General features: G+C 39.1%; 1 protein-coding gene across 10 annotated transcripts in view; it reads left to right on the top strand.

The window, feature by feature from the left end:
* CCDC102B (coiled-coil domain containing 102B) overlaps nt 1-12,922 on the top strand; it is a 340,996-nt gene that overhangs the window by 53,762 nt on the left and 274,312 nt on the right. For all 10 annotated transcript variants that reach the window (XM_070361705.1, XM_070361701.1, XM_070361709.1 and 7 more), the window contains exon 4: nt 426-534. In XM_070361705.1, the coding sequence (XP_070217806.1) occupies nt 426-534 (109 nt within the window). The remainder of the gene's footprint in view (nt 1-425; nt 535-12,922) is intronic.

The following is a 12,922-nucleotide window of genomic DNA, read 5'->3' as shown; positions in this document are numbered from 1 at the left end:
AGGCTGCAGTCCATGGGGTCGCGAAGAGTCGGACACAACTGAGAGACTTCACTTTCACTTTTCACTTTCATGCATTGGAGAAGGAAATAGCAACTCACTTCAGTGTTCTTGCCTGGAGAATCCCAGGGACAGGGGAGCCTGGTGGGCTGCCGTCTATGGGGTCGCACAGAGTCGGACACGACTGAAGTGACTTGGCGGCGGCAGCAGCAGCAGCAAACTACTGTAAAGCTAGTTGGCAGAAAAACAAATTAAACTGACTTTTATCCAATATTTGCAATTTTTAATAAGCTAAAAGAAAGTTTTCTGTCATGACAATGATCATATGTAAATATCAAAAATTAGAAAAATAGAAAATATAAAATTGAATGCATTCCTAAAATTGTTTTTAAATTGTAAGACTATTTCGCTTTTGGTTCTCTATTTAGAATGCGCTTATCTTTGGAAAAAGAGATAGAACGACTGGAGTCAGCTTTGTCTGTGTGGAAATGGAAGTATGAAGAACTGAAAGAATCAAAGGCAAAAAGTCTGAAACAGGTAGGGAGGTGTACGATGTAAAGGGAGCATGAAAGTATTCTCTGTTCCATGTGTAACCCGGTGGGCAGAAGACTGAATAGACAGAGAAAAGGAAGTTAACAGATTGAATTCCCTCTGTAAGAGATATTGTAACTCCTGTATCAATAGTGGAATCAGTGGAATCAAGCTTGAGCCATAAGAAATCTTGTTCTACATTTTTAATGAATACATTAAAAATGAATACATTCATTTTTAATGAATATTTTAAAAATAACACACATTTTTAATGATCAACCACATGACACAATTAACTATCCAGTTCTGGCACATATGAGGAGATAGACAGCCGAAGATGCCATCATATCAGAGCATCTATAATAACCAGCTTTATCTTACTCTTTTATAAAGCTGTCTGAAAATATTCATTTATCTCAAATGTATTTAGGTTCTTTTCATATTGGCATTATAGTTATTCAGAATTAGCCTTTATACAATTCCTTTGTGCTTTCATCAATAAAATGCTGTCATGAATGCTTTCCATGATTTATTAATATTCATTATTTAAATAATATTGTGTGTATTCTGTGTGCTTAGACACTGTGCTAGGCCAAGTGTGTGAGATAGAATAATAAGCAGAGCAAAGTAAAGCAAAATATGGAGCAAAAGTACTGACACGCTAAATGCTCTCAAATGAATTACAGTTTAGTTCACATGTGTACTATACATACACATATATGGTGGAGAAGACTCTTGAGAGTCCCTTGGACTGCAAGGAGACCAAACCAGTCCATCCTAAAGGAAATCAACCCTGAATACTCACTGGAAAGATTGATGCTGAAGCTGAGGCTCCAATACTTTGGCCACCTGATGCAAAGAACTGACTCACTGGAAAAGACCCTGATGCTGGGAAGAATTGAAGGCAGGAGAAGGGAAGGGGGCGACAGAGGATGAGATGGTTGGATGGCATCCCTGACTCAATGGGCATGAGTTTGACCAAGCTCCAGGAGATAGTGAAGGACAGAGAAGCCTGGTATGCTGCAGTCCATGGAGTCGCAAACAGTTGGACGCGACTTAGCGACTGAACAGCAACAGATACACATACGATCTGTTGGTGTCTAAAGAAGCTGTGTATCAAAATATTATGTAACCATGCCTTAATCTAAAACACTCTTCCTCTAGTTCCATCAGAAGCAATAGTTTCTGTTTCTGAAATTCCATATGAATGTCGCTGCAGGTTTGTTTCCAGCCAGTGATAAAGTGTGGAGTCATTGACCCAAGTCTGCCGAAATACGGTGAGGGGATATGCACAGACCTTTGCTGCCCCTTGTTATGGGTCCTTTGCAGGCATCCTGACATTCGTAGAGCATAGTTATCATCATTCACAGTCTCCTGCCTAAAAACCATTTTTTTTAATTTGTTTTTTTTTAATTTTATTTTATTTTTAAACTTTACATAATTGTATTAGTTTTGCCAAATATCAAAATGAATCCGGATAATTTCAAACTGTGAGAACCACAGACAGTTTGGTAACATTTCTCAATGAGACGTAAATTTTAAAAAGTTAAGCTAGATACAATTTATTTCTGCCCTATGGATTCATGTAATACTGTCAGAGGGTTTTTTCCCCATCTTAAACCGTGATTATGTATGTGATGTTTGCATGTATATAAACACATTTATGATGGATTCGGTGAATTTATATTCATGGGTACCTAAGTGAACACGATGTCTCTGGGTGTGAACACTGACATTAAATTGATGTTCTATATGAAAAATATCTCATAACGCAAAAAACATGTTCGCTTAGGATGTACGTGTATTTGTCTTAGAATGAGTTCTAAATCTGATTGAGAAAATTAATAAAGATAGAATGCATCTTTAATTGAAACCATGCATTTACAGTCTCCTGCCACTAGTGGGCAGTGCAGACTTGATAACAGCAACTTAGCTTTTCCAAAGCAACTGTTTTTGAAAAAGCTCATGGTTTTCAGTTGGTTTACAAAATGATAATTATATTTTAAAACATTTAATGATTTCTATTCAAAGGTGATATTTGAGGGTATCAAATTGGAAAATGTCTACTTTAAATTGCTTAACACAGCTTTGTTGATGAGAAAAAAATAAAACCAACATAGAATTTCACAGTGTAAATAGGGTCTATATTTTGATGCCCACGCAGAAATGTATATTAAAACATATGTGATCCTTTTACTAGATAAAATGATAGAATGTCTGGAATAGAGGAAGCTTCAAAATTGTTGAGGAAAATTTTTTTAAGTGTCTGAACTTTTGAATGCATCTTTCAGTTAAATGAACTAAAAATTTGAAAAATGAAGAAAAGTGGCAATGAATGAAAAAAAGAGGATGAAAAGTTAACAGAGATTTAAAAAATATTGTTTGAATTATTTACATGGAATTATTTTTCTAAAATATGTTTGTTTATTTATTTGGCTGTGGCAAGCCTTAGTTGTAACATGTGGGAGCTAGTTTCCTGATCAGGGATGGAACCTAGGCCTCCTGCATTGGGAGCACAGTCTTAACCACTGGGCCACCAGAGAAATCCCTACATGGGATTTTTTTTTTTTTTAATATTTCTTTCCCTGTTCTAAAAGGGAATTTGTGATATTCAGAGACTTTGGAAGTCCTGTAGTATATACATATAATTTACTTTTATAAAACATTATAGAATGTTTAAAAAAATTAGACAATAAAAATACTTAGTCACATGTAATTTTTATATATTCTTTGTTTAATTGTTTTATAATAGATTGTAAGAGGAATCTTACAGTACATTTAGAAGGGTCATTGTGCAGAGTTATAAGTGTGAAATATTTAAAATTCAAATAAGTTGATTGACAGATAAAGTTAGCATGATACATCCTCTGGAACTTCATGTGAATTCTCCTTTCTTACTCCACTTCTCAATAGTTCTGATAAATGACCCTTCCTTTCACTGTAGATTTTCATCTATAAAAGTTTTTGAATATTGCATAATTCTTTTTAAATGCCTGAAACTTACAAACAAATACATGCCTGGCTAAAAACTGCTAATCTCTCCATTAGAGAGATTAGCAGTTTTTCGAGTTGGAAACAGATGTGCTTAATAGACCAAGTTTTTTTAAAATGTATTTGAAAGTGTGGTGTGCTTTAGAGGGAAATCATTCTTAAATTACTGACATTTAGAGAAGAGTAAATATGAGAAGTTAATTGTAAAATCTAATAGGTATTTAAAATGCAACTTAGACAATGAGCAGCAGTAGAGATGGTTATATTCAAAATGCTGTTCCCATGCTGAATTTAGTACTCAGTCAGCTTTCCCTCTGTGAGTCTGTGACTACTGATTTGAAGTTGGAGTATTAATTCCAAGAGTGCCGTAATGCCCATTTTTATGGAACTCATAATATAGAGAATCAGATATTCACATAAGTATTATCGATTACAAATAAGTATGATACCTTGCTGAAGAATGGATGCTTTTGAACTGTGGTGTTGGAGAAGACTCTTGAGAGTCCCTTGGACTGCAAGGAGATCCAACCAGTCCATTCTGAAGGAGATCAGCCCCGGGATTTCTTTGGAAGGAATGATGCTGAAGCTGAAACTCCAGTACTTTGGCCACCTCATGCGAAGAGTTGACTCATTGGAAAAGACTCTGATGCTGGGAGGGATTGGGGGCGGGAGGAGAAGGGGACGACAGAGGATGAGATGGCTGGATGGCATCACTGACTCGATGGACATGAGTTTGAGTGAACTCCGGGAGTTGGTGATGGACAGGGAGGCCTGGCGTGCTGCGATTCATGGGGTCGCAAAGAGTCGGACACGACTGAGTGACTGAACTGAATTGAACTGACTGATAATACCTTGCTTTAACAATAAGTAACTAATTCTTTACATAATTGAAGCTTTTTTTTTTTTTTTTTACCATATGTAGAGAAAACTGCTAGTATTTTAAAATTGGCCTTAAGCTAAATATGAAATTTTAACTTTTAAATCTTTCTTTGAAAATTTTGTTTTTTTGTCTGGTGTCTTTTTAGGGACTTTGTTTAGAAATCTATCTTCTTGTGATAATAGCAACATCCCTAGTAGTTTATCAGTTACAGTGTTCTTTTATAAATATTTGTTTTAAATACTTGTAGTGTTAGTCGCTCAGTCGTATCCAACTCTTTGTGATCTCATGCATTGTAGCCCTCCAGGCTCCTCTGTCCACAGAATTTTCCAGGCAAGTATACTGGAATGGGTTACCATTTCCTTCTCCAGGGGATCTTCCCGACTCATGGATAGAACTCCAGTCTCTTGTGTCTGCTGCATTGGCGGGCAGATTCTTGAACACTGCAGCACCTGGGGAGAGTAGGTGAAATCCTAGACTAGTTTTCTTATCACCTGAGAGGCTGCTGCGTACATCGCTGAAGATTTTAGATTTTCCAGGGCACTGAAGTGAACCTTCACATCTATCGTCCCATGCATCATGAAAATCTGTTCAACTTGTTCTTTGCAAGACATAAATTAGCTTATCAGGAGAAAGAGTGATACTGATAAAATACCATATTAGAATTCTATAAATGTATAAGAACAATGAAGCCTATGGGACATCACTTTGCTCATACAAGTGCCTTTAAGACCTTTTAAAACAAACGTAGTTAAGAATAATGTAAGCACTAAATTATGTAAGTCAGAATTAATTGAACTACTAGTGGATAATTTATGACATCGTCAAGGTAACCCTCAGAACACTGATATGACTGACTTAACTCTGAGGCTATTATAAGTATTATCAAAGAAAATTAGGCTACTCAGAACCTACTTTACTTGTACTAATAGAAACATAAAGTGGTAAAGAAAAATGATAGGTTGAAATCAGATGTTGTAGCATCTGATTAAGTTAACCAATACTAATTTAAAATTTTAAATATATTACAAAGAAGTCAGCTGATATTTAATTAGCCTACACAAATGAATACTTTGAGAATGATGATTAAAGAGGATTGTAAAGATAAAAGATAAGATCTCTAAGGGAGTTACACAGTGGCCACGGCTAGTAGTCTATCTGTGAACATCTTTATTCTCTATTCCAGCTGACAGGACACTTTCCAGCGATGCATGCCTCATAAATCCAAAAATTCTGGTTTTATCTTTCCTGGAAGAAATCCCTATACAGGGATACTCAGTTAAGACCATTCTGGAGATAAGGAGCCAGCTTTTAGTAAATAGCATGAGCTTTTTTTTACTTGCAAGGCAGTTTTCATGTTGAAAAGGAGATTGGATCAAGGCATTCTGCTCGTGTCAGCTCTGCTATGTATATACTGACGTCAAAGGTATTGATTGTATACACCTGAGTGAAGGAAGCAGCTATGAAACAGGAATGCGTAGTACACCATTTAAAAAACTGTGATATAAAGAAATCTGAAAAATTTGTGCCCATTATCCAGAGATCCCCTGGAGAAGGAAATGGCAATCCACTCCAGTACTCTTGCCTGGGAAATCCCAAGGACAGAGGAGCCTGGTGGGCTACAGTCCAAAAGAGTTGGGCGTGACTTAGCAGCTAAAGAACAACAACCGCAATACTGTATTGTTAACTACAAGTACTATGCTGGACTACAGATCTCTCGAACTTATTCATCTTGCTCAACAGAAACTTTCTATTCATTTAAACACAATTCTTCATTTTTCCCTCCCCTGCTCCTAGCCTCTGGTAACCATCCTGTTCTGCTGCTGCTAAGTCACTTCAGTTGTGTCTGTCTCTGTGTGACCCCATAGACCGCAGCCCACTAGGCTCCTCTGTCCCTGGGATTCTCCAGGCAAGAACACTGGAGTGGGTTGCCATTTCCTTCACCAATGCCTGAAAGTGAAAAGGGAAAGTGAAGTCCCTCAGTCCTGCCTGACTCTTAGTGACACCATGGACTTCAGCCTACCAGCCTCCTCCATGCATGGGATTTTCCAGGCAAGAGTACTGGAGTGGGGTGCCATGGCCTTCTCCAACCATCCTATTCTACATTTCTGTAAATCAGGCTGTTTTAGATACACCTCATATGAGCATCATGCTGTGTTTTCTGTTATTGACTTATTTCACTTAACATAATTTCCTCTAGGTTCATCCATGTTGCAAACGGCAGGATTTCCTTACCTTTAAGGCAGAATGAGATTCCACTGTATGTTTATACCTCATTGTCTTTATTCATTCACTATTCATGGCCATTTGGCTTGTTTCCTTGTCTCGGCTGTTGTGAATAATGCTGCAGTAAATATGAGGAGGGCTTCCCCTGGTGTCTCAGCAGTAAAGAATCTGCCTGCGATGCAGGAGCTGAGAGTTCAATCCCTGGGTCAGGAAGATACCCTGGAGGAGGGCAGGGCAACCCAGTCCAGTGTTCTTGGACAGAGTTACCTGGTGGGCTACAGTCCCTAGGGCTGCAAACAGTCAGACATGACTGAAGCGACAGCACGCACGCGTGCACCCACATATGTGCATGCAGATATCTCATAGAGACCCTAATTTCAATTATTTTGGTTATATATCCAGAAGTGGGATTGCTGGATCACATGGTACTTATATTTTTAATTTTTGAAGGAACCCCTGAACTGTTGTCCTTAGTGGAGATTTCCCCTATACCTCCTGTCCTTGCCCATAAAAGCCTTACCAGTGGTCAATATCACTCAACAGAATGGTACGAATTTTACCAAGGATGAAAGTACATTGACACGTAATCACTCAGAGTCTACCATTTACCCTAGGGTTCAGTCTCAGTGTGAATGTACCTTAGGGTACGTTCTATGGGTTGTGACAAATGTATCCTGATATATATCCACCATGATGCTATCAAATGTAGTGTTTTTTACCGTTTTAAAAATCCTCTGCTCCATGCATTCATCATTCCTTGCCCCACCCCTTCCAACACCTGGTAACCACTGATATTTTATTGTATCCATAGATTTGCCTTTTCAGAATATCATAGAGTTGGAATCACACAGTATGTAACCTTTTTAGATTGACTTCTTTCATTTAATGATATACTTTCCTCCATGTGTTCTCATGGATTAATAGCTCCTTTCTTTTTAGTACTAAATAATATTCCATTGAAGGGATGTACCAAAGTTTATCAATCACCTGCTGAGGGATATCTTGGTTGCTTCCAAGTTTTAGCAATTATGGACAAGGCTGGTATGAACTTCTATGTCCAGGGTTTTATGTGGTTTTCAACCCCTTTTCCCTGGTAGCTCAGCTGGTAAAGAATCCACCTGCATTGTAGGAGACCCCGATTCGATTCCTGGGTTGGGAATATCCCCTAGAGAAGGGAACAACTACCCACTCCAGTATTCTGGCCTGGAGAATTCCATGGACTGTATTAAATCTGCCTGTGGTGCAGGAGACCCAGGTTCGATCCCTTGGTTGGAAAAATCCCCAGGAGTAGGAAATGGCAACCCACTTCAGTATTCTTGCCTGAAAAATCCCATGGACAGAGTAGCCTGGTAGGGTTGCAAGAGTCAGACAGGACTTAGTGACTAAACCACCACCTCCACAATCCCTTTTCATTTTTCACAAATTTGTTTTTATTTGGAGAATAATTACAATGTTGTGTTGATTTCTGCCATACAACACACATGAATCAGCCATAAGTATACATATATCCCCTCTCTCTGGAACATCCCTCCCACCCCACGTCCCTCATCTCACCCTGCAAGGTCATTTCAGAGTACAGGGCTGAGCTTCCTGTGTTGTACAACAATTTCCCGTGTTTTGTTTTTCTACAAAAACCCCGTAGCCAAGATCGCTTCAGTCACGTCCAACTCCCTGCAACCCTATGGCCTGTAGCCTGCTAGGCTCCTCTGTCCATGGGGATTGTCCAAGCAAGAATACTGGAGTGGGTTGCCATGCCCTCCTCCATGGTATCGTCCCTACCAAGAATTAAACCTGAGTCTCTTATGTCTATTGTGTTGGCATGCATGTTCTTTACCACTAGTGCCATCTGGGAAGCTATCTTTTTTACCCGTGATAATGTATATATTTCAGTGCTATTCTCTCAATTGGTACCCCCTCTCCTTCCACCATTGTGTCCCCTAATTATTACCCCCTGGTAAATGGGTTCCGGTCTTAGATTATTTTCTAGGCCTCTGATCACCTTCTAAACAGCAGCGTCTGAATAAGGCATCCTCAGGGCTGTGTCCAGGATAGCAGCTCCAAGTGTGGCACGTTATGTGGGAGGAACTGAGTGTAGCTTCTCAGATGAGAAAGAGCTCTGGACGTGGTGGAGACTCAGAGCATCACACCCTCTTCTTCTAGGCTCTGGTGCATCCTAATTAGTACCAGTAGTTTTAAAGAGAGTGGAGAAATCATAAAGACAGAAGGCTCCATTAGCTGGTATTTTTACAGAGATCATATGGGAGAACTGAAAAGGCGCAGATGACACGCTAGAACAAAGAGTATTCTTTGAAATGCACTTTAGAATGTGTAATTGTCACTTGAGGCAATTTTCTTTTGTAATATAGTTCTGAGGTTGCGATCAAAGCCAATGGAATATATAATTCTATATTCACATTAACATCATCTAGCATACACAAAAGGAGGTGCTGATGAAATCTCACGAGGGTTCTCACATGAATAATCTGGATATTATAAAAGGAAGAGTAAATAATCTTTTTCTTCAATTGTACCAAGTTAGCAAAATGCAGTAGATTCAACTGAAAATAATTTTTTAAAATATATATGTCTAGGTATCTCTTGAAAGATTTTTATTTAATTGGTTACGAGTGATGATTATCTGTGTATTTAGAAGCTCATTATCCTGCTGCACACCTTGAACTGATATCTGCTGCTCTAAAATATGACCTGGAGAGGAGGGTGGGAAGTGTGGAAATCCCCAAAACCCGCTGTGATAATTCCACATTAAAGCTCAACTTGGCTTGGCCACCACCACGTGCCCATGTATCTGGTCAAACATTATTCTGAGTGTGTCCGTGAGTGTGTTTTGAGATGAAAGTAGCATTTGAACGAGTAGACAGTAAAGCACATTGCCCTTCCTGATGTGGGTGGTCCTCATCTCATAAGTTGAAGGCCTGAATAAACAAAAAGTCTGACCTACGTGCAAGTAACAGAGCACACACACACGTGTCTTGGTCTGTTTCGCTAAAGAACCAAAATATATCAACTTTACCAAAAAATCTATAACCTGACCATATCTTCTCTGCAAGTTCTAGTTTCTTTCTGCTCAATGGTTTTTTTCTCTTTTCCAGTTGTATTAACATAACTGGCATTGAAAGATCTACATGTACTCCTAGTTAGTCACATCAATATAAAAAGAAAGAAATGCTTTATATAGTTTATGACATCTTACTTCTGGCCTATTTTCCATTGTTATGACCTTTTGTTCCACTACATAGATGGTTTTCGCTGAGTCTAGATAATGCATTGTTTATACAAAAGCCACAAAGTCCCAAAGAAGAAAACTGATTTTGTCAGCTCTTTCATCATGGGAAAGACTTATACAGAGCAGGTTCAAATCTCCAATGATTTTGAAATGCCATATGTTAGGGGAAAGGAAGAACATATTAACAAGTTTCAAGGTACCAAAGTAGTGAAAAATCATGTAAAATGGAATGTTTCCGAGAGTAGTGTAATTATGTTACAAACAGCATCATATGCAAAAGTTCAAGTGCCATTTTAATACTGACAGAGAGAGTTTAAGTATGAAATCTTTGAATTGATTTTGAATCACATTCACAATGATAAATTATCTACAAAGAGAAGTGGATGAGGAGGCTTCTTGATTCTTCCTAAAATAGGGATGCCAAGGAGACAAATTAAAGAGGTGAAAACTTGTACTGTGTTTCAGATTGTTTGATTAAGAATGCTTCTAACATATGCTCTTTGTGACTTAAAATTAAATTACAAGATTTAATTGCTGTAATTCTTTTGATTAATCTTTCCTTTTTACATATTTTGATAGGTTTATTTATATGTAATTCAGGCTTACCAGGTGGCTCAGTGGTAAAGAATCCAGCTGCCAATGCAGGAGATGTGGATTCAATACCTGGGTTGGGAAGATCCTCTGGAGAAGGAAATGGCAACCCATTCCAATATTCTTGTCTGGAGAATCCCGTGGACAGAGGAGCCTGGCAGGTTGAAGCCCATTGGGAGTCAGATATGACTTAACAACTAAGCAACAACAACAAGAGATATAATTCACATACCATGCAATTCATTGTAAAGAGCATACTACAGCTTGTGCAACTGTCACCATGATCATCATCGGTTGAGAAAGAAACCCTGGATCCTTTAGCGTGCATGCGTGCTTAGTGTTGTCTGACCTTTGTGACCCCATGGACTGTAGCCCACAAGGCTTCTCTGTCCATGGGATTCTCCAGGCAGGAATACTGGAGTGGGTTGCCATTTCCTTCTCCAGGGGATCTCCCTAACCCAGGGATTGAACCCATGTCTCCTGTGTTGGCAGCCGGATTCTTTACCGTCTATGCCGCCAAGGAAACAGATCTTTCAAGCAGTCACTTCTTAGTTCCCTAAAATCCCCACAGCTTTAGGTAATCACTGACCTAATGTAGTACTGTAGATTTACCCATGCTGGACATCTCATAGAAGCGCAACTTTAAATGGCTTCTTTCAACTTATGTAGATTTTTAAACTGAGTTTCTATAATCTGCCTTCTTACCAATTATTCCTATGACAACTTAATAAAGAACATAAACATGCTGATTTTTTTAATGGAAAACTCATTAAATTTTCTAACATTTAGAAAAAATTTCTAATTTTTAGAAAAAAATTAGGAGGCATAATTTTCTGTTTCCCACACATGCTTAGTTGCTCAGTTGTGTCCAACTGTTCGCAATCCCATGGGCCATAATTCGCCAGGCTCCTCTGGCCATGGGATTCTCCAGGCAAGAACACTGAAGTGGTTGCCATTTCCTATTCCACCTGTTTCCCATAAGAAAATATATTAACATTTAGCTGTTTTATGCATGTCTGAAGCAAGAGGTTAACATTTTGAAATGATATTATTTTTCTAAACGAAAGCTTTGATTTTGACAGATGTTCGGGTGCATATACTTAGTTGCTCAGTCATGTCCAACTCTTTGGGACGCCATGGACTGTAGCCTGTCAGGTTCTTCTGTCCATGGAGAGTCTCCAGGCAAGAATACTGGAGTGGGTTGCCATGCTCTCCTCCAGGGGATCTTCCAGACCCAGGGATTGAAACCAGATCTCCTGAATTGCAGGTGGATTATTTACCAGCTGAGCCACTAGGGAAGCCCAAGATTACTGGAGTAGGTAGCCTATCCCTTCTCCAGGGCATCTTCCCCATCCAGGAATTGAACTGGGGTCTCCTGAATTGCAGGCAAATTCTTTACCAGCTGAGCTACCAGGGTCAGATACATAGGTTATCAGATGTATAGGTCATCAAGAGACGGAGACTAAACAGGAAAACAAAGAAAAACATTTCAATTTCTAAAACTTTGCAGAAAAGAAAGATATTCTTTCATTATTACCAAAGTTGGTACTAATTTCTTACTTGGTGAAGTTAAATCACACACGTTAGCCCTAATAAAATATATTCAAACATGAGTATTTGATTTTTCCTAGTCTTCAGTTCAGTTCAGTTCAGTCGCTCAGTCGTGTCCGACTCTTTGCCACCCCATGAATTGCAGCACGCCAGGCCTCGATGTCCATCACCAACTCCCGGACTTCACCCAAACTCATGTCCATCAAGTCAGTGATGCCATCCAGCCATCTCATCCTCTGTCGTCCCCTTCTCCTCCTGCCCCCAATACCTCCCAGCATCAGAGTCTTTTCCAATGAGTCAACTCTTCGCATGAGGTGGCCAAAGTACTGGAGTTTCAGCTTTAGCATCATTCCTTCCAAAGAAATCCCAGAGCTGATCTCCTTCAGAATGGACTGGTTGGATCTCCTTGCAGTCCAAGGGACTCTCAAGAGTCTTCTCCATCACCACAGTTCAAAAGCATCAATTCTTTGGCACTCAGCTTTCTTCACAGTCCAACTCTCACATCCATACATGACCACAGGAAAAACCATAGCCTTGACTAGACGGACCTTTGTTGGCAAAGTAATGTCTCTGCTTTTGAATATGCTATCTAGGTTGGTCATAACTTTCCTTCCAAGGAGTAAGCATCTTTTAATTTCATGGCTGCAGTCACCATCTGCAGTGATTTTGGAGCCCCAAAAAATAAAGTCTGACACTGTTTCCACTGTTTCCCCATCTATTTCCCATGAAGTGATGGGACCGGATGCCATGATCTTTGTTTTCTGAATGTTGAGCTTTAAGCCAACTTTTTCACTCTCCTCTTGTTCATCAAGAGGCTTCTTAGTTCCTCTTCACTTTCTGCCATAAGGGTGGTGTCATCTGCATATCTGAGGTTATTGATATTTCTCCTGGCAATCTTGAATCCAGTTTGTGCT

Source organism: Bos mutus, chromosome 24, assembly GCF_027580195.1.
Source record: "Bos mutus isolate GX-2022 chromosome 24, NWIPB_WYAK_1.1, whole genome shotgun sequence".
In the NCBI taxonomy this organism is placed as follows: Eukaryota; Metazoa; Chordata; class Mammalia; order Artiodactyla; family Bovidae; genus Bos; species Bos mutus.
Note: the sequence above shows the minus strand (reverse complement) of the source record. Positions and strands in the feature narration are given on the sequence as shown.